The following is a 21,382-nucleotide window of genomic DNA, read 5'->3' as shown; positions in this document are numbered from 1 at the left end:
AACAGCTGCGTCTGTGTCGTGTGTATCTGTCATGTGTCATGCGCTGACACATTTTGCTACTATCATGTGGTGTTTAACTAGTAGGGACCCGTTTCTTAACTTTTGCGGGTTTGTTCTCCTTTCAGCCATATAGAAGAGTCTAATAGTTGATAATTTTACTGATTCCTATCACAAGGCAGCTTTTTCCACCTGTTCTCACCAAGTGCTTTTTCACTCTGGGTTTTCTTTCTTAATATTGACTAACAGGGACCTTTAATGAAGTTTCCCGACATAATTGTGTGAATTGAAATAAAAAAATCTAATTGAATGAAGCTAACTTTTATTTTGGTGAAGGAAACTGTTGTAACTGCCACGTATACGTTAACGACTGCCTTGCTAGTACGTGGTGGGGTCTGACTTTATCTTAAGAACTGCCTTAATTCTTGATGACATGTTCAACATTCGTCATAAATTTTGGAAAGCCTTGGCGTGATAGCATCACAGAGTTGCTGCACGTTTGTCAGCTGCACATCCATAATGTGAATTTTCTGTTTCACCGCAGTTCCCAAAGATGCGCTATTGCACTGAGAGCTGGTAACTGTAGGCTATTTGAGTCCAGACAACTCACTGTCGCGTTCAAGAAACACATAAAGCGATGGACAGATGTGGCGTTTAAATGATGCTCAGTGCTTCACACCATTACATCATTAAAAGTGGTCAGTGAGTTTGGCTTACAGCTATTTACTGGTGGTTTTAGTGTAAACTTTTACTTGTGGGCAAGTGAGGTTTGTTCACATGGTCATAACATGATCTATTGTGCAATTCCATGTGGCCTCTTTCTTTTTGTTTGTGCATTGGTCTTTGCTGCGTTCATGTCAAAAGATAGATTTTAGGGATGGGATAGATTTGTATGCGTATTAATTGCAAGTGGAAAACTCATCAAAAATGCTCCTTCATTAAAGATTGTGATTAATGACACACCCAAGACATTGACTGAGTAAGCTCCAGGGCGACATAACCTAAACTCATAGTTCACTAGGTTTGTACTATAAATATAATCAGCTATTAAAATTGTGCTCCAAGTGTTGTAACAGGTTAGTAGTATTACCTTTGTGGTATTGCTGTCCTGCTTTGTTCATAAATAAATAAATGGTGGAATTACCTTCGATAGCAGAAACCATTTTTTGTTGTCTTCCTTTTGTTTGTTTTCTTTACTAAAGCCAAAAATGTTTCCAAACAGTGGCAATTTTTTTTCCTTTGGGACAAACCCCTCAAGTTGTGCATTCAGCTTAGTGTGTGAGTCTTCCTTCACAGAATAACCCGGCAACTGCCCATTCGTCCTTAATATTTGTTATATAAGAAATGCATGGGCTCAGTGTTTTCTTAAAAGCTACATTTTGCCCCTTTATGTTGCTATGGGAACACATCCATACATAATTTAGTAAAAGAAGGCTAGTTATTTAATTGTATGTTTTTGTGACAGCTCCTCTGTCTTGGTTGAAGTACACAGTGTTGCTTGCGATTAGACCCTGATACATCTTGTTTCCACGCTGGAACATTTGGATAAAAGTAATTAATTATGTGAAGCACCCATATTTGTTTCGATTTGGCTTGTTAACCCTGCAAGCTGGTATTGTTATTAAGCAGGAAATCTATCAGAGCTTTAAATCTGACTTTCATATGATAATTAAAGCTTAAATTGAAAGCTTAACTCAGTGAATCCGATTTAATTCTGAAACTGGGAATCACAATAAGTGTCATATATTTGCATTATTAAACATGTATATATATATATCTCTCTCTCTTCAGTCAGTCCTCTCTTTCTGTCTCTCTATACCAAACCAACAAATGTAATTTCACATTTTGTTTCTCCAGGTTATGGACACTCTGTCCAAGCTTTCTCACACGACAGTTGCTCAGCAAGCAGGATTCAAGTAAGTCATCAAGTTTTCAGTAAATAGCTTCTAAGTGTTATTTCTAGGAAAAAAAGGTCATCTAACCATGTGAACTTTCCTTTCACTTATATCTTATCTCCTCCTCCTCACCTTACCCACACTGCAGGCACATTTATAGCTATGTCTAATTTCCATCTTTAACAGCTGTTTTAGTTAATGATTAAAAATGTTTCTATTTATACTTGACTGTGCAAACAGCAGTGGTATTAAATTAAAAGACAAGATATAATTGTTGAGTAAGTATACAAAATCAATATGTCAAAAACAGAAATGAAGCACAGGCTGCAAAGTAGTTAAGAATAGATACTGTTGATCTCAACGATCAGTTCAGCAGTTCTAACAAGTGATCATTAATCATTTTTTAGTGTAAAATATATTTTAAACAATTGCAAGTCTTCCTCTTTTGAACAAAGTACGCTTGGTTTTATAAGTTTCCATCTTTTTCTATTAGACTGCTCTTGATATCTAAATACATGCTGATTTATCAAAAGTTATTTTCTTGTCCTAAGTTACTCAGCAGTGCTTTTCCCCCCGACTGGAGCATTTATTCTGTTAAATACTGAAGCTTATACTACTTTACTGTCACTTCCAGGCCATTTCCAACGGACGAGAGCCTACAAAACGAGGACATTTACAACAATCTGGAAGACATGATTGAGTATGTTTGAAGCTTCTCTCTGTGGGCCCATTACTAGTGTTGATAGAACGTGATTATTTCACTCAGTAGCAGAACCAGCTCTGCTCATCATCCATGCTCTCCTGGGGTCTGGACACCCACATGTTTTGTTAACTGGCTTGGCTCCGTTTCGATGTTACTGTCAGAGGAAATGAATGAGTAATTCTACATGTTTTTGCTGAGTGCTTGCACACCCACATCAGGGATCTGGATGGGTGCTGCTGACAATGTGATTGATAATCACAGGTGTATAGAGCAATTTTTGCATTACGCTCGTAGCAAATAAGGCTTTTAATAATCTCCAGAATTTTCATTTCTGTGAATCATTCCTTTTGGAAATACATAATTCCTGAATGTTAAACGCAGTGATTGTTATTTAATGCTGAGTTACTCAACCGGTGTAACAAAGGTTACTTCTTGCATCTCTTGTGAATGCAAAAATTAACTGATAATCAGCAGATTTCAGTGGTGTTTATTTTTTTTTTGGTGTATGTCATAGTGAGAATGTTCCTGAGGACGAAGATGACTTGTATGCAGCGGTCTATGGCCTAGAAGACGATTATGCTGGTGGCGAGATCTATGAAGACCTCATGAGAACGGAGCAGCTTCCCCCACTGGTACCACAATTAGTCAGCGCTCACACACACACCCCTCAAACACCACACAAAACACTGAATACCTTTAACTCACATGTCGAATAGTTGGTGGGCGTTGTTGGAAACAAAATCCACAAAATCCTAATTACTAAAAGTTTAGTGCAGCTTCTTACCCGGTGCAGGATAATCCTCTAAAACTCAGCATTGCAACATCTTTACTGAGCAAGACTCATAATTTAAATAACTTACACTTCCACAGTGTAAAAAAATGTTCCAGTCATATACTAATATATAATGAGTTAAGAGACATATATGTTATAGTAGTCCCTCTGCAGCCCCTAATCTCTATAGAGTCACGTAGAAAAATTTCATGGGATTGTAAGTCCTGTGAAAAAAAGTACTAACCTGCTAACCATAAGTACTAACCACAACCTAATTGTAACCCTGACACTGAAACCACATTTTGAGCCTCAAAAATGCCTTCGAACTCGTGAGGACGGGCATTTTGTCCCCATAAGTGAGTGTGGGGCCCCACAAGTAAAGAAGCATGACAATTTTCTGTCCTCACAAAGATGTCTAAACATGTACACACACATGAATGACTAAATTACATTATAAAATAAGGTGAGATACCTTACTAGTCTGTTATTTAAATCCTACTACTTAGAATAAAGAATAGAATAAATCTAACTATTGAAACATTTTATATGTTATACTTGCAAATTGAAAAATCCTCCTAATTAATCCTAAAATTTAAAGCATATCAAAGGCAGATTCTTCCGATTTCTTGATAGTTTTAAAAGTATTTTAGTAAATTTTGGTTTGAAGGGACCTAATTCTGTTCTCTTCATCTATTCACTTGCCACCTGCTGCACCTTACTCTCTGTTTGGTGGCTGTTAAAACATTGCTTTCCTGTCTGCAGATAGAAATAACAAAAAGATTTTCTTTTCTTTTAAACATTCAAGCAACAGTTTCTAAGATATCTGTCTTTCTAGAAGCAAGCAGAGGTTGATATCCGAAGCTGCTGCCTTACAGAGATTAAACAGACAGAGGAGAAATACACGGAAACCCTCGAGTCAATTGAGAAGGTACTGAACTCTTGTTTTTCCTCTTTTGAACTAACAAATGATGGATTTACTGCATCATAATGCTAAATCTAATCTCAGTGACAGTAAATGCTGTAATTGTTATAATTTTATACAACACACGGAGCACAATATTGGGGTTTTTATGGGGAATTTTGGGGAAATCCCCAGTTGCCAATTCCCTAATTTGTTTGCTGTCAAACATCCTATGTGACGTGTGTAAATGGTTTCAGTATGAGTTATAAATTATTTACAAATTCACTTTCACGCTGTTTGTAGTTTCCAGCTGTACAGTAAATAAGTAAAATGGCCTAAGAAGAGGAGCTGAATTCAGTTTCATTTAGGTTTTCAATGCTTCTGTCTCCAGTATTTCCTGAACCCACTGAAGAAATTCTTCTCTACTTCTGAAATAGACAAAGTTTTTGTAAACATTCCAGTAAGTCACGCTAGTTCTCACTCTTGCCACACACAATTGAAAGATACACTTTTCTGTTCAGATACTGACGGCTTCTTTCTCTGATGCAGGACTTGGTTAGACTTCACAAGAGCCTGATGGCTGAAGTGCAGGATTCCATCTTAAACAAAAATGCCTTAAATCTCTACCAGATTTTTATCAGCTACAAAGAGAGGTATGTGAGGAATTATGAACATGTTGCATGTAACAAAAAAGAAAAGTCTCAGTTATTTGAGTTGAACTTTCGCTTGTGGAAATATGCAACTACAGAAGTGCTGATTTTTGTAGTAATTTAATTTTCATTGATTGCTATCTGCAAAATTTATATTAAAGCTGTCAGTGTTGTGTAAAAATCATTCTTTAAGCCCACACATTTTAAGTCCTTAAACTTTGTACAGGTGTGTTTCAGAAAGGTTCAGAGTATATACAGCTGTTTGAGAAATGATCCTTAACAACATGTGTGGCCCTCCGTGCACACCCAATGTCCCTTCCTGCTAGTCACCACTCATCATGACCTCATTTCCATTGAATTTTTATAGATTGCTCATTTATGGAATATACTGCAGTCGAGTGGAAATTGCCATCGCCGTTTTAGACCTCATTTGCAAAGAGAAGGAGGATGTTCGTCTGAAGCTGGAGGTGAGACATTAGAAGAAGCGGGCCTGTCTATAACATGCAATGACCACCGATATACAGATCAAGCTTTCAGTGACCTCTAGTGTATACTGTTTTCACTACACTTACACGTCTTTAGATAATGCATTATGCGCTTCCTTTGCTTCAGCTTTAACAACAATGATACTAGAATTTAAAATATATATGTTGTCATTCTTACTGCCAGTCAGAGTGAATGTATTTGATGCATTCTAGGTCGTACTGTTCAGTTACTACATTTTTGTTCCAGGAGTGCTCCAAAAGGGCCAACAATGGGAAGTTTACACTGAGGGACCTGCTGGTTGTCCCAATGCAGAGAGTCCTAAAGTATCATCTCCTTTTGCAGGTAGAGATGTTTGACTCACGCAGTAGCATAAAAATAACATGTGACAGAAAAGTCTTTGTGGCTTTGTCACTTTTTCTTTGGGTTAACAAGTATTTGGTATTATTTTAATATCTATGACTCACTTATCACTTTATATACATCTACATTTATACTGAGCAATTTCAGTGGAATAATTTATGTTTATGTGTAGCGAAAAATTAGTTGATTGATCCCAGAAAAGAAAGCAAAAATGTCAAATTGAAAAAAATAGGGTTGTTCCAATTTTCTCATCATTTGCAAATATTTTAAATACTAAAGCATTCATCAACTGGTCATAAAAATAGTTGTCAGTTGCAACCCAGCTTCTTGCTGGGGTGCTTGCACGGTTACTTGTTGCTATGGGAGGAACGAACATCCAGAATTTCCAGATGTTGTTTGGTTTTTCTATGTGTGCCCTAGAAAAATCCATAAAAAGTTTGATGTTTATTTAATACTAAAAATATTTTTTTACATTTGGTGCAAGTTTTAATCACTTCAGAGCGAAAAGGGCTTTTGTCAACTTTATGTTAGTTGCTCCAACTACCTTGTAGCATGTCAGTGACCACTTGAGGGCGACATCCTCCACAAATTTGATTCATTGTTCTCTCCCTTTGATATCCCAGAAGATCCACACTCAAAAAAAGTCTAGGTTATTATTTAGTTCATTATGTTAGTGCATTTTGATATATTCTCCTTTTTCCTCCAAAATTAACTGAACCAAGATTGTTTTAAATCATTCTCAGAATTTATGTAGATTTGTTACACATTTTGCAGGACGGTTGTACATAAAGTATTCATTCACATACTGGATTCCAGACTTCAAGCTTGTTAGATTCCCACAGATTTCACTGCATACTGATTTACTGTATGACACCATCTCCCCAGCTCAGTATGAATCAGAGGTCAGACTACAGCTGGCAGGATAGATGAGGGCTTTGCCTAGAGAGCTTTTAAAAAAAATTGTTGTGGAAGGTAAAGCCCTCCATGGTGAATGGTGTTGATCCTGGGAGTTCACAGACACCCCTGAGGAGAAACTGTGTGATGGAGGGACAAAAAAGAATGAAAGGGGAAAAGAAGTGGCGAGGTGGAAATTAAGTGAAAGAGGTTACAGCACAGTTAGGAAAGAGCATTGTGCCATACACGGCGCAGACACACCAGTTTGAACAATAGTCAATCTCTTATTGTGTAACGTTACCACAGAGCTAGTCACACCGAAAGTCATTCTACCACTTTTAATATTAAGCACATATCATATACATAATGCTGTAATAATGATTAAATCTTGCTAACGCAGTTTTTCTGCCACGAACATCAAACACACACAGCAAACAGAGTATCGGCGGCATGTATTTTTAACTAGCAGCATCTGTCTAGAATTAAAAATAAAATGTCAGCAGAAAATGAAGCACAATGCTAGCAAACACGTTTTCTGTTCAAGTACGTAGTCTTATTTGCTGTGGAAACAATTCACTGTGGTCTAGAATTGTTGCATGTTTTCTTTATTGCTTAACAGTTGTTTTGATGGTAATGAACCCAACGTCTTCCATGGGAGATTGTGGACAGGTTTCATCAACAGATTGATTCCCCTGTGCAGGTTGCGCTCACAACAGTAACTTCCATGTGAATAAAGAAATAGATGTTTCTGTGTGTGTGTGTGTGTGTGTGTGTGTGTGTGTGACATCTTTTTCTTCCTGCACTTTAACTGCTGACATTCAATAGTATTTGAATGTCAGCAGTGCCGTGTATTCATATGAGTTTTGTTTATTGCATCTAGGAAGAGAAAAACCATGCGTGTATTCATCTTTATACTTCAAGCTTGAAGAACAGAAGAACTTTAAAATTTAAAACTGTTTTATGAGTGAGTGCGAAGAGTTGTCTGTGTCTATGTGCTAGACTTGCGACCTGTGACAGACTTGTGACCTGTCCAGGGTGTACCCTGCCTCTCGCCCTAAGACAGCTGGGATAGGCTCCCCCTCCCCCGCGACACTGAAAGAGGACAAGTGGAAGCGAATGAATGGATGGATGGATGTACACTTTCAAATTTACCTATATAATGGATTTTATGAATATATTATGGAATTAATTATCTTTATCTTTACATTACTGATATTTAGATAGTGTGCAAAAGTCTTGAGCCACTCCTCAAGTCTTTATATTTTCCTTCCTCATTTATCTTTGGACATTGGCTGCTTTTTCACTCATTTTGCATCCAGTCCTTGTACCTGACCATTTTAAAAATTTATTTATTTATTTTTCTTGGCCAACTCATCAGATGAGTCAATGTTGTGTCTACACATAACAGGCAACTTAGCAAAGAACCTATTTTAAACAGTGTATTTAGGCACTTTGTTACTTGCAGCTTGTTGCAGAAGCACGCGATTTCTTGTCTGTGTAGGATCCCAGACACCTTAACACCCACTCACATCCTGGGCCTTCTGACCTCAGGAAATCACATGATAGCATGGGGCTAGGTTTCACAATGAGTTCACCCGAAACCTTTGCTGATTGTGACCTACACCTGTTTTCACACCTTGGTTCGTGTGATTAGGTTAGAGGATCACTAGGGGTCCATTGTCCCTCTTGGGGGAACACTCCCACAGGGCTTAAGTCTGGGACTCTCCAAAATTTGACCTTAGAACTGAAGAAGCTTCTTGGAAGTCTAGACGCTTTTCTTTCCAAACGCCTTAGACCACATAATTTCTTCCCGAATTTCCCCAAAATGCCAAGGTTTAGGCATAAAAAGTATTTTTAGTCGTTGAAAAGTATCTGACAGTCAACAAAGACCTGACACAACACCTGAGAGATGCAATACCATTTGAAAAGCAACTGCAACAGCATAAAAATGATCCCAAACACACTACCAATGCAGTAAAAGCATACCTGGATTCGAAAACACACAAACATTGTCAGTTATAGGCTTCCTCAGAGCCCAAACCTCAACATTAGTGAAGCAGTGTGGACTCAACTTCATATACAATGGAACAAAAGGCAGCAGCAGCCGAAGCTTGCCCACAAGATTTTAGGCTGTGTTGAAAAATAAAGTTGATCTTACCAAATATAAAATTTCATGTTCATTAGAACTGTTTTGCTTTGTATACTTTCCATGAATATTTGCACATTTCAGCGAATCACTGCACTATCCCACTTTCCATGTAAAATATAAAGTAATGAGGAACGACTCAAGACATTTGCACAGTATTGTATTTCTAATTGTTCATTCTGAAAGATCATGGACGAGAATTAAACTTACTTCATTTGCTTCAAAGCTTTTTTTTTCATATACTCTGAAAATGAAACAAAGCAGAAGAAAGAAACCCTCCCTTTCTTTCTTCATTCATTTAATTTTGATTTCAGAGTATAATTATCTAATTACCTGATGCTATCCTGATGTTTTAACAGCTGTCCTCTGAATATGAAGGGACCCATTTGGTATAGGATGAATCTTGTCTTTCATACAATTTAAAAGTGATCCTTAATATAAAATCAATCCATGTAGTGATGCTAAATGTGCTTGCCTATGCAATTGTAGTTCTGTTAGTGGATGTAGTCTGCCACTTATTTTCTTTTCCTCTCTAACAGGAGCTAGTCAAACACACTCAGGATGCTGCTGACAAGAGCAACCTGAAGATCGCTCTTGATGCCATGAAAGTAAGTGCAGTGCTTATGGTAAATGGTACGTAATCATAGTGATTTTAGACTGTTAGCAAAAGCAGGCTGATTCAGCAGATTATTCCAAACGGTCTGTGCCATTCAGCTATCAATACCTATTAAATAAAAATAGGAAGCAAACTCAAACACACACACACACACACACACACACACACACACAACATGACATGATGGCTTTTCTGACTGAAGAAACAAACAAGAAAAAGAAACTACAATACAAACACGCATTTATCCATTTAAAGTAAAGGTGTGGAGAATATTGTCATTCACTTTGTCTCCCCATCTAATTCTCAGCACTGAAACATGCAGATATTTTAAATGGGCGATTTCCCCCAAAATGTAGCACAAAAGACATGATACTATCTTTACAAAACGATTTGTTTTACATGTTTAAATTCCTTCAGACTGAACTTACAAAGCATAATATGTGTGTTTTTGTGTCTGTGTGGGTCTGTATTGTCAGGACCTGGCTCAGTACGTCAACGAGGTGAAGAGAGATAATGAGACTCTAAGGGAGATCGACCAGTACCAGAGGTCTATTGAAAACCTGGTAAAATAAAGATTTTTTCAACAATTAGCAGCAGCTGTTAGGATTGACCACATAAGAGTGTAAAATATCACTGCAACATGTTTTTTCTTTTAGAAGACATTCAGTTTTCGCAAGTGCTTAAAAAGTCCAGTCTTTGTCTAAATTTAATGTAGTCTAAGGGAATCCACCACGAAACAGAATTCAGCTCAAACATGCACAATGATAAAAGATGCCACTATATACGGCTAATAATAGAGGTAAAAAGTGTATTTTATGTATCTTTGAGGTCTTAAAAATCCCGCCTTAAACCATATCAGAGATTTAGAGAAAGATAATACCATTTAGAGCTGCAGTGATGACTATCCACAGAAAATGTATTGGGTAATAGCTTACTAAATATTTCAGTCATTCTTCTTAGGTTCGAGATGTGAAGAACTTTTCTTTTTTTTTGTAGATTTTTCAACTGTGATTAAAAACAGAATCATAATAAATGTCTGATGGGATAATAAAACATTTTAGATAAGAATGATTTAAAAGTAATCTGCATAATTATGGATAATTAATGCAATTTAGCTGCATCCACTGAAATATATTTATATTATTGTTCAGCATTACCGCTGACATTAAAATGTAAATTATGTTTTTACATTTCTGAAGGTTTCAGTAGTTGAGAGAAGCTGGTCAAAGAAAAAACAGGGAGGTTACAGAGAGTCGTGAAACCCAGCAGCAGAGACAAGAGAGCTTGTCAGATTACAAAGACCCTCATCCTTGTCTTGACCTGATTGCACATGAATGAACTTTAATCAGTGAATCAGGTGGCAGGAATCAACTGATCTAATCAATTGAATGTCCAAAAACCTACCTGATGTCTTATTGTGAATATTATGTGAAAATTTATTTGCAGAAGTTAATATTTTATGGGGATTTGATTCATATTAGTATACTTTTAAGTACTTTTATGAATATATATTGCATTCCTGAAGTAGCTGTTAGGTGTGATTAAAACCTTTTGCTTTCTCAAACTATCTTCATTTATTTTTCTCTTCTTTTTAACTCTTTAAATTCAACTTTCGCTTGGATTCCAGTTGGTAGGTCCCAGTTCTGCATCAAAATGTTGAATTAATCAGATATGATCCTTGTATGTTTTTCAAGCCTTGAGAAAGATGAACCTTGACATTTTAAGAGTTGCTTGATCTCCAAAGTGTATAGTCTAGCGTTTTTACCTCCTTCGTGTTTTGTTTGCAGAACACGCCGCTAGTCACCTACGGCCGGCCAAAGGGAGATGGAGAGGTGCGCATAGTCTCCAGTGTTGACAAGAAGAAACAGGACAGGTTGTTGTACCTCCAAGTTCATTGTTTGGGAAGGAAAATTAGGATTGCAGACAGGAAACACATGCATGTTAAATTAATTTTAATGAAATGGTTTTCAAATTTTCAGAAAAATGTGGAATTTGGAGTGAAAATAAGTTGGTTTCATTTTTGTAAATAAAAAAAAGAAAGAAAGAATCAGCAATATTGAGTTTACTGACTTGGGGTCATAGGGTTCTTGTTTTGTTGGCAACAAAAAAGAACCCTACCCTACAACAAAAGTTGTGGGATACAAACACTTTCAGGCATCCAAGAAAACGTCAGACTAAAACTGTGGTATCTGATATATTTACCTTCAGAGTTAAGCCAAATACTGGTGTCAGCTTTCTTAACCTCTAAGGCAAGAAAGTAACAACAATAAAAACAAACCTACTTTGCAACAACTGTACGTGACATATATACTCATGTTAATAATGAAGCAATGTAACACTCTGTCTTCTTATTTCATAGGCACATCTTTTTATTTGATGTGGCCGTCATTGTTTGCAAGCGAAGAGGAGACAACTATGAGATGAAAGACATACTCGACCTCAACTACTTCAAGATCACAAACAACCCCACGCCTGACAGAGAGGGTAAAAAGGTCAGACACGGTGTACTATATTAGTATTTTTATTGTGTCATCTTTTATTGTGAAATGGATCTTTATCTGTCTGTAAATTACGCTAATGAATACACTAAGGAATGTTGTCATTCAGTTTGGCTGTAGCGTTTATTTGTTTTTTGGCAAACACGGATGTAGAAGCCCGTAAGGTGCATACAGTTTACACACGATGCTATCTTTCGGCTTGTGGGAACATTTGCAGGCCGTATTGTAGTGGAGTGGACTTGTTGATGTCTTGTTGATGTATGCCCACAGATGGTGTCTTCTCACTCTGCTGCTGATTGCTAATGTGAAAGTGACAGCTTGCCAGAATGAAATGGCTCTGTGGTTTTTCTCAAAGAGACTCTATTATCATCCTCATTTACTCTATTGTCTATTTTCCGTTTGACAGTGATTGGTATATTTTAGATAGGATTATTCAATATTTCTGAATTAAAAATCTCGTCTGAAACATGCAGTGACATAAACCCCTTAATGATTCTTAACACGGTCGGATACATTTCTACCCGTCATTTTTATCCCGCTTTCAACCTAAAGCTCCATCAATCACATACGACCTTTATTTAATGCTGCACAAAATGACACAGACACATGTGTAAGAATTTCTTTGTCGCAAGACTTGCACCCAAAAGCTAATAGTCAGAGAAAGAGATACTCTGTACCTACCCCCATGAACACACAAGACAGCGATATTAATATCAGGTGAAGGATGTGCGCAATCCTCCGAGGCCATTTAAAGCTACAGCCCATTTTTTGGTAGATTTCATTGAGCGCTGTGACCACCGAGCACCCTCACGGTTATCAATGATTTAACACTCAGAAACTCTTAGGACTTTTCAGAGCCAGTCACAGACAGGTAAAGCCCAACCACTTTTCCTGTTATTAAATATGATACAATCAGCTGAAGCAGATTAGACTTGAAAAAGCCAAGAGGTTTGGGAAATGATTTAAAAAGTCCCTTAATGGACCCATGGGCAAGGCACTTAAACTGAAAGTGCTGCTGTGGAGCTATTTAGTAGCTAGTGGTTGAAAAAAAAATGCATTTGAGGATAGCTGATTAATTGAATATGCTTCTGAAGACAACAAGCAAACAGTTGTCAGTTTAAAATTCAGAAGACGTGGTCAAGATCTGGTATAGCTGGCTGGTTTCTGGCCTAGAAGTTATGTTCTGAAATTTAGGACTTTCCGAAGCTTTCTAGTTTCTCTAAGAACGCTCTGTCTCAATGTTAACACAGCTTAAGTCATTCAGTACTCTCTGTGCAGAGCACGTGTTAAAATCTTATTGCTGCTGCTCTCTTGATGCACTGATCTGTGAGGCTGGTGGCAGCCATCTTGGCACAAAGACGTCAGTGGAGACTGATAAAAGCATTATGGCTTTATGTTAGAAGGGTGGTGTCTGCATTTCTTTTTGCCTTGTCATTCTTTGTCTTTTTCTTCTCCACCTTCATCATCTTCTTCTCTTCTGTCACACCAACAATCTGCTTGTCCTCTTGTCACTGCTTCTCTAAACCTTTCTCTGTGGTCTTCCTCTTTTTGTCTATCTTGTCATGTCATTGTTTGAACTAAAAGAAATGTGTGATTGGCAAGATTACAAATTACAAGGTGGTTCAAAATGATGCTAAATAAAATTAAACCCAGACTGTATTTTAGATATTTTGAGATTACCATGATTCAGTAAGCCCTTAGTTGTCTTGGTCAGATACAAGGCATAAATGCTGGTGACGAGGAATAGCACCCATTTCTTAATGTGCTTATTTTCTTTAGACATGGCTCGTGTGTGATGGAACAATAAAGGAAGAATTTGGCATTTTGGTGAATGGGTTTATTTCCCCTATACTGCAGTACAGGCACCACTCTTATGTCTGTATGGCAGATATGAAGCTAATCCTGATCGACTTATCACATACACTAGAAGCACTGTGTCTGTAGCACTTCTGGTTGCAGTGGTTAGCACTGTCACTTCACAGCAGGAGGTTTCCTTGCATGTGCAAGCTTGGCAACAGACCACATGAACAAAAAAATTGCACTTGTACTTGCACTGGCACATACATGCAGTACAATCATAGATAAATGTAGCTATAGTTATAACAGTGCAAACATGGTTGTCTTTGATTGCAGAGGCAAAATAGAAAAAAGAAAAGAGAGACATTTTCTGTAGGTGCAGAAATGGATCAGGGAAATCACCAACGACTGTGAGCACACAGTGTCCTCAACACATTTCCAACGTATTTGTAGTTTTTGAGTGAAACAGCTTCACAAGCTAGTTTTAAAGCGAGATAAGGGGTAGTTCTCAAAGTCTGACCTGCCCATCGTCCTCACTTAGAAGCAACTACTGGGAGCTGAATCGATTGAACTCACACTGCAGCTTATCAGCAATATGAGTCTTTAGTTTTTCATTGCCACTTTGTATGGGTTTGTGTAACTTACAACTCAAGTGTCACTGGTCTCACTAGAGGGGCCCCAAGGACTTTATTGGGCAGGTTTGGACCCCCGAGGTCTGTCAATGTGCAGACGGTGTCACTGTGCCTGCATTGGTTTCTAAAGTACTGTATGAATGTATAGTCAGAACTATAGTTGCAGCAGATGGCATATAAGTAAATTGAATTGAATTATAGTCTAAATTAAAAAATGAGTGTAGACTAACTGAAGCTAAGGTGACTGTCTCTCGACTTGAGTTTCATATTTAATAATGTAAAAATTGTCCTGTTTTTTTCATAAAAAAGAAAAAAAGGCCTATAAACATGTTTTCCAAAAATGAAGCGCTATTTTATTATTATCGTATGTGTAGCAATAATTTCAGCTTGACAAAAGACCGTGTGGGCATCTGCATTCCTAACTTGAATACAAACTCACAAACTGGAATATATGATAGCCAGTAAAACAACAGCATCGGATGGAGTCACTCAGAGTTTACTTGGGTGTATTTTATTTTCCCTGAAGGTTTTTATTCAGCTGTTTTAACAGCCAGTAGCTCAGTAGTCATTCTCTGGTATTTCAGACAATGCATCCATCCCAATTACAGAGCACGATGCACTATTTACAGTTAAACGGATAACTACATTGCAACAACCTGTCATGGTATTGGGGATTTATGACATAGATGAAAAGTTTGTTCTTGCTGTGAAGAAAGATTGCATCAGAAAGAAAAAGAAAACAAAACACACTAGTGAATTTGATTATTTCCTTCTTCTTGAACCCCACAGTGGTGCTACGGGTTCTATGTGACACACCAGCAGGGGCACACGGGCTTTGAACTCTTTTTTAAGACCAGAGAGCTGAAGAAGAAGTGGCTGGATCAGTTTGAAATGGCCATGTAAGTATACAGAGACATGAACACCACAGCGGTGACAGTTTGGTAGCCGTGCTGCAGACACGTAATCACACTGGTCTTATGCGTGGGTGTGTACGCTGTTTATTTGTCTTTGTTTGCATGTGTGTTATTCCAAGGCCAAAAGAGGTGTTGACTCTTTCATGTGCACTGTTTGATCAGGTCTTAGCTGTTACCAAGCACACACTGCTGACAACAGTAAGATAACACACTCACACACACATATACAGCTGCACATAAACTGTTCCAGAGAGCTGCAGAACTACAAAGAAGTCACTCTGCCTCGATGGTTTTTCAAATCAGTGCTTTATGGAGATATATCTTTCATATTATTTTGTAACAGTAGGAAGCTTTTGCGGGCAGATATCCCATCCACATCCTATTTTATGTTGATTTGGAAGAATACTGTCTTGTTTTGACATCACACTCTGACTGAACAAATGTTTTTTTGTTGGGGTTGTATATATATGTGAAACCCAACTGTATGCTGTGGCCTTTCTAAATAAACTTCTCGGTGAAAGTATTCTTGATATGTTTACTGTACCAGCAATGCAAATTGTACAGTACACAATGTGCAGTTTTAGTACTTCTCTGTCTTTCCTTGAACTTAAACTTTATGCAGTGACGTATGAATTTCTACACTTCCATTACCATTAAGCCCCTGGCACTAAAAACTGAATGTGTAATTTCCAAAATTTAAAAGAAAAGGCTGTATCCATTTTCACCCCAGGTTTAAAACTGTTTTGCCGCACGGGCAGGGTTTGCACCTGAAAACAGCGACTTGTGCCTCTGTGCATTGAGTAATGACACCAGAAGGGGCCAATTCAAAAAGTGAAAATTGTACCTACCTAAGAGGATGTGGGCTTTTGATGAAGGACTCACTTATGGGAGCACTCAGTCTAAGCGGCTTCTGGATGGCGTGTTTAACACAAAAATGTTTTGTGTGTTTATTCACGTTCCAGAAAGGCTGCCTATTCCTGCTATTCACGTTTCCACCTCTCATGGTGCAGATACACACATGCAGATCAAAATTAGATTTGCCTGGGCTCATTCAAGTCCTCTTCATTTATTCGGATGCGTGCACTGTAGGTAAAATTGCTTTTATTTCAATCAGCTGAAGGAATAAACTAAAGATTGTTCTTCCCCAACAAAGTTGCTCTGTTTAGTTGATGAAGAAATTATTAAGAATGAATTGTATTTGAGTAAACAGGAAGAAAATTGTTCCCACTACTGAGACGCCCACTCATACAAACGTAGTTCTTACATGTTTTTAGCCATATGAGCAGCATGATCCTGGGGCTGTAGTTTGTGTTTAGAGACAATTAGCAAATATTAGCATCCTCACACGTTTAACTAAAGCTGTTTGTGCATATTCAATGCAGCTCTGGATTTTTTTTAAGCCTACCTGAAAAAGGTGCATGGGAACCATTTTAGGTGGTTTAACCTGTCGACTTCTTCAAACAAAGTATGTCAGGTGTTCAATTTCACAGTAGAGCAGGCAATGTTGTGGTCACAGCATTCAAGTACTGGCCAGTACTTGGCTAAAAAAACAGAATATTTCAGTAATAATGTGGCTGACATGTGCTAGCTTCTACTGTGTGCTACATGTGAGGAAGGACAACTTTGGACAAGCTCTAACCTGATTGTTTCAGCATTTTCAGAACACTCATATGTGAAACAGCTTACAATAGAGGTTGTGGTAAACATGAAAGCCGCAAAGCATATGGTAGCATTGTGATCGTAACCATATTCACATGCATGCTTGTTAGCATTAACGCGCTCTGGTTAAGCACAACCATGCAGAGCTGCTAGTTCATTTTAGTGTTTAAGCAACGTTTTGCTCATTTTTCTTTGTCTTAGATCAAATATCCGACCGGAGAAGGCCACCCACAACTCCCACCATTTTAAGATGCACACGTTTGAAAGGATCACTTCCTGCAGCTTCTGTCATCTTTTGCTTAGGTAAGATTAATTGTCAGTGAGCTCTTTTTGTTTTTTTTTAGATGATTATGTTTTTGGGATGAAGTTCAAACACTCGTGTACCTGAAACAGGGTTGCCATGAACTCGAACTACATGAATAGCTCAAAGATAGCAAACCATCATGTGTTATTTCACTGATAGCTCTCTTAAGATAACTTTCAAATCTTTTTTCCATTGAATACATGAAGGAACATAATGACCCATTATATATTTTGGCTTTCAGTCACTTTTTCTGGGGAAAAGAAGGTTATTTTGAAATGAGCTTAGTTTAATTGTTAGTAGTATTATTTTATCAAGAACATGATACTGAACTGAATCTCAGTGTTTGACAGAAATCATCAGTTTTAAAGCTGAATGGTACGTGCTGTACCATTCCTCTTATCTTGAGGGTGTTCAGAGCAAATTCTAAATGTCAGTGTGTTTCTTATAAGGGCGCTGTTGTACATGAAATATATTCTGTGTTGTCTCCAGGGGCATCTTTAACCAGGGTTATCTCTGTCTAAAATGTGGCCTGGGGGCTCATAAAGAGTGTCTGGGTCGACTGGGAGTCTGTGGGAGAACAGGTGAGAGAAAAACCTCTCAAACCAATTGTTTTGCTCAATCCCACATTTTGGGTGACCCTTGTCATCACCATCATGCCACAGTTTTGATTAAAAACACACAAAATATAAACATCTAAAAGGCAAAAAAACCCATGAAGTCGACTGAGCACATTTGTGCTCCTTAGAGAAAGTCCTTTTAACAGTTTGGTCACTCTTTTGAGTTTTTTTCTGGTATAAAACACTCGTACCAGATTTGCAACTGTATAGAAAATTTACAGCCATGTGGATTTTCACAGTCATGTGAAAAATCTAAGTACACCTAAACTGCTGCTATAAGAATTAAGAGAGAAAGTAGAAGCCAGTTGCTGCTAATCAAAGGAACTTAATTAACTCATCATCTTTGTCTTAACACAATGCCACAATCTTCTCAGGAGTGGCAAATTCAAGGTCAAGATCAGACCGTTTAATACCCAAGAGAAATTTTGAAAAAACAAACCCAACCCAAAACAGAACCCCAAGAGACACATCTCAGAGACACATCACCTTTTTACGATTGGAAAAGACTAAATGAGTATGGCTCCTTTGGGAGAGTTGACAAGAAAAAGCACCTTTTCTCTAAAAAGAACATGGCAGCATGGCTTAGGTTTGTAACTTCTGGAGCGGTATCCTTTGGACAGACAAGATGGAGATGTTTGGCCATAATGCTGATGAAAATGATGAAATGACCAAAACTGGGTCATCTAAGAGGACAATGATCCCCAGAACATGAGCAGATTTCCAATAGAATGGCTGAATAAGAAATGAAGTTGGCCCAGTCAAAGTGCAGACCTCAACCTGACTGAAATGCACAATCTCAGTGAACTGAAATAATGCTGTGAACAACAGGGAGCCAAAAATCCTCCACAATGATGTGAGATAAACCAGTCATTTAAAGTTGTTGCTGCTAAAGGTAGCTCTAAAGGCTACCGATTAATTCGATGTACTTAGTTTTTCACACACTGTTACTCCTCTGAAAAGGTACAGATTATTTCTCCCTGAAGGAAAATCTAAATTCTGTATTAGTAGCAAAGTAGCAAACAAAGTAGCAAATTACAAATATTTATATTACATATAATTATATATATTACATATATAATTGTTTGCTTCATTTAGTACTTGCTGAATCTTATTCCTATGTCTAGTTGTGGGCCTGTGTCACCATTCTGGTGCTGTAGTTTGAGTTCTTTACTCTCCTTGAATGCACAGGCTGGCTAAAGCTAGCTGAGGCCTTTGACAAGCCTTCTTAACAGAAGTGCTGTGGTCTTTATGCATTCAGAGGCATGATGAGGGCTAGCAGAGGTTGACAGCTGAGGTTGCATGTCAGAAAGCCACCACGCACTCATATTGTATTCCTCTCACTGTAGCTGTTCTTCACCTCACTGCAGAGCCTGTCAAGTTGAGACCCAAGGTAAGACCCGGTCTGTTTCTCTTCTGTGACTTAGACACTTAAGCTAACATAATTATGGAGACAGATGAACTGTAGCGCCGAGCACAAAAGCACTCTCATCTATGGACACATATAAGTGAGGAATGATTTTGTGCCCATGTAAACTGATATTCCAGTGAGTTGGTCATACTAGTGAACAGTTTACACTTGTTAAGTTGATAAAAGATGTTGGTATACAAATGTCAACTCCCTTTTGAAAACTTTGCTTAAGTGGTAATTTTATTGTTCCTCGTCTTGCAGCAACATTACACTGATTTAAAGACTCTCCTTAATTGAAAGACTTGTACAGAGTGTAGCGCCTACAATTTGAATGAAATACAAGGCAGAGCACTAGCATGTAACAGCTGTCCAATCACAGCAGCTGGTGTATCTCGCCAGTTTAGTCTTTATTGACTATTTAGATGGCAGTCTTTATGTGTCAACTTTGAAACAGAGCCTCAATTAAGAAGTATAGGAGTCCATAGCTAAATCTGTGGCACGTAACAGCCAACTGTTTATGCAGAAAATCCTCAAAAATATCCTTAAATGGCCAAGTTTCATTCTCCTTCTTCAACTGCAATTGCAGAATAAAGACATTGTGTCCACATAATTTGCAGACAATCTATTGTAGTCATAACAAGGATAAAATAATACAATATTTATGTCTTTTACAGTTTTTATTTGGTTATTATACTAAAAAGATGAAACCTTGACAATTTACTCTTGATTTCCGTCTTTAACTTTTCATATTGTTTAACTAACCACCTTAAAAATAGAACACTCACAGAATGATGTATTAAGAATGTGACTCACTGTGCAGGTCAGGCTGATCCTACACAGGGAGTAAGAAACCTCTACCTCTATATTTATCAATCTTTTCCTTCCTCCATATTTCTTTCTTCCTTTCTTGGTTTCATGCTTTTTTCTCTCTCTTGCATCTTGCTTTCTCTTTCCATTCACAGGACAACACAACACCAGCGGACCCAGGTCAGTATGGCTTGACCACTTTTGTGAACCTGCTAAGGGCTTTACGTGGTACCTCTTAAGCTTCTTTCATCTCACTTCTGTAGCAAAACAGAAATGCAGACAGGATGAAAAGGAGATGGTTAGTCACAGGCCAGAGTGAGTTTTGTAACAGATAGAGGGTGGTTTAAAGCTAACCCTTCAATGCTGTGATTCGCTTTTGATCACATATTACTCAACTGAAATGCTTCTTTTTTTGGCCACAAAAAATCCTCAAGATTCTTCCTTAGAAATGCACTTCTGCACAAATACTCAAATCTCTTTTGCTCACATGCATGCAGTGTTTAAAGGGAGGTAATGAACAGCAACAGTTTCCTCTTGACAAATATACTTAAGCAAGAATAACCAATGAATAATAGAATGCAGAAGAAATCCTTAACCAGACCACAGAAACCTCTTTCTCACTTCATGCCGTGATGCTTAAACTCTAGACAGCACCGAGATGAATTGGTGTGGGTGGAATCATTATGAGAACCATGGCAGGAGAAATGTCGGCAGAAAAACACTTCCAGCAGTCTATATGCCTCAGCCTCAACTGCTGAGCTGTGCCTTTGTGATAAATCAATTTCCATAAGGGCCTTTATGAGAAAGACATTTGTGCTTATTGTTCTTATTAAAAACATGAATGTGAGATATTCCATTCATCTGAGGTCAGAGCCAGCTAATAGTTTCCCCAGGCTGGTTTGCAAGGCAGTTGTGGCTGGAAGGGAGATGCGACTGAGAAGTCTAGATGTGTGAGTCAGGAGAGAGTAAGTGGCTGTGTCTTTTAAGTTGGCAGGGGTATTTAGTCTTAGCCTTAGCCCCGTGCTCATGGCTGTATTTGTCTGCCATGCCGTGGAAAGATTGGTACTGAGCCATTCAGGAATCAAAGAGATGAATTTCCTGCAATGGCAAATTGTTGCTTTTGAGAATAGTGACAGTATGATGGTTTAGGCTGTTATCAAAATTGACAGAATCCACTATCATCAATTGTGTAGTTATGTACCTGTTACACATCAGGTTAGAGAATGTGCTTAAACCTTCAGGGTAAGAAGAATACAGGAAATTTATTTTGGGCATTTTAGTGGTGAAAGTGGATAAAATGATGGAATGGGTGGTTCACTTGAATTT

The 21,382-nt window shown here is 37.9% G+C and overlaps 1 protein-coding gene across 2 annotated transcripts in view; it reads left to right on the top strand.

Annotated features, from left to right (window-relative positions):
- The window catches only part of LOC146687401 (guanine nucleotide exchange factor VAV3-like), a 49,803-nt gene that overhangs the window by 10,018 nt on the left and 18,403 nt on the right, over positions 1-21,382 (top strand). The window contains exons 3-19 of one of the 2 annotated variants that reach the window (XM_085438814.1): positions 1,855-1,913; positions 2,527-2,592; positions 3,110-3,227; positions 4,206-4,295; positions 4,660-4,728; positions 4,818-4,921; positions 5,286-5,385; positions 5,651-5,746; positions 9,344-9,412; positions 9,897-9,983; positions 11,208-11,293; positions 11,780-11,912; positions 15,137-15,246; positions 17,122-17,223; positions 17,714-17,805; positions 19,188-19,231; positions 20,212-20,236. In XM_085438814.1, coding sequence (XP_085294940.1) covers positions 1,855-1,913; positions 2,527-2,592; positions 3,110-3,227; positions 4,206-4,295; positions 4,660-4,728; positions 4,818-4,921; positions 5,286-5,385; positions 5,651-5,746; positions 9,344-9,412; positions 9,897-9,983; positions 11,208-11,293; positions 11,780-11,912; positions 15,137-15,246; positions 17,122-17,223; positions 17,714-17,805; positions 19,188-19,231; positions 20,212-20,236 — 1,450 coding nt within the window. Of the gene's footprint in view, positions 1-1,854; positions 1,914-2,526; positions 2,593-3,109; positions 3,228-4,202; positions 4,296-4,659; positions 4,729-4,817; positions 4,922-5,285; positions 5,386-5,650; positions 5,747-9,343; positions 9,413-9,896; positions 9,984-11,207; positions 11,294-11,779; positions 11,913-15,136; positions 15,247-17,121; positions 17,224-17,713; positions 17,806-19,187; positions 19,232-20,211; positions 20,237-21,382 lie in introns of both variants that reach the window. The other variant, XM_085438813.1, reaches the window with a different exon arrangement.

The sequence above is a fragment of the Copadichromis virginalis genome, linkage group LG18 (genome assembly GCF_057382275.1).
Source record: "Copadichromis virginalis isolate Kocher_CV1m ecotype Utaka linkage group LG18, C_Virginalis_male_GT1.1, whole genome shotgun sequence".
In the NCBI taxonomy this organism is placed as follows: domain Eukaryota; kingdom Metazoa; phylum Chordata; class Actinopteri; order Cichliformes; family Cichlidae; genus Copadichromis; species Copadichromis virginalis.
This window is presented reverse-complemented; position numbering and strand designations above follow the sequence as displayed.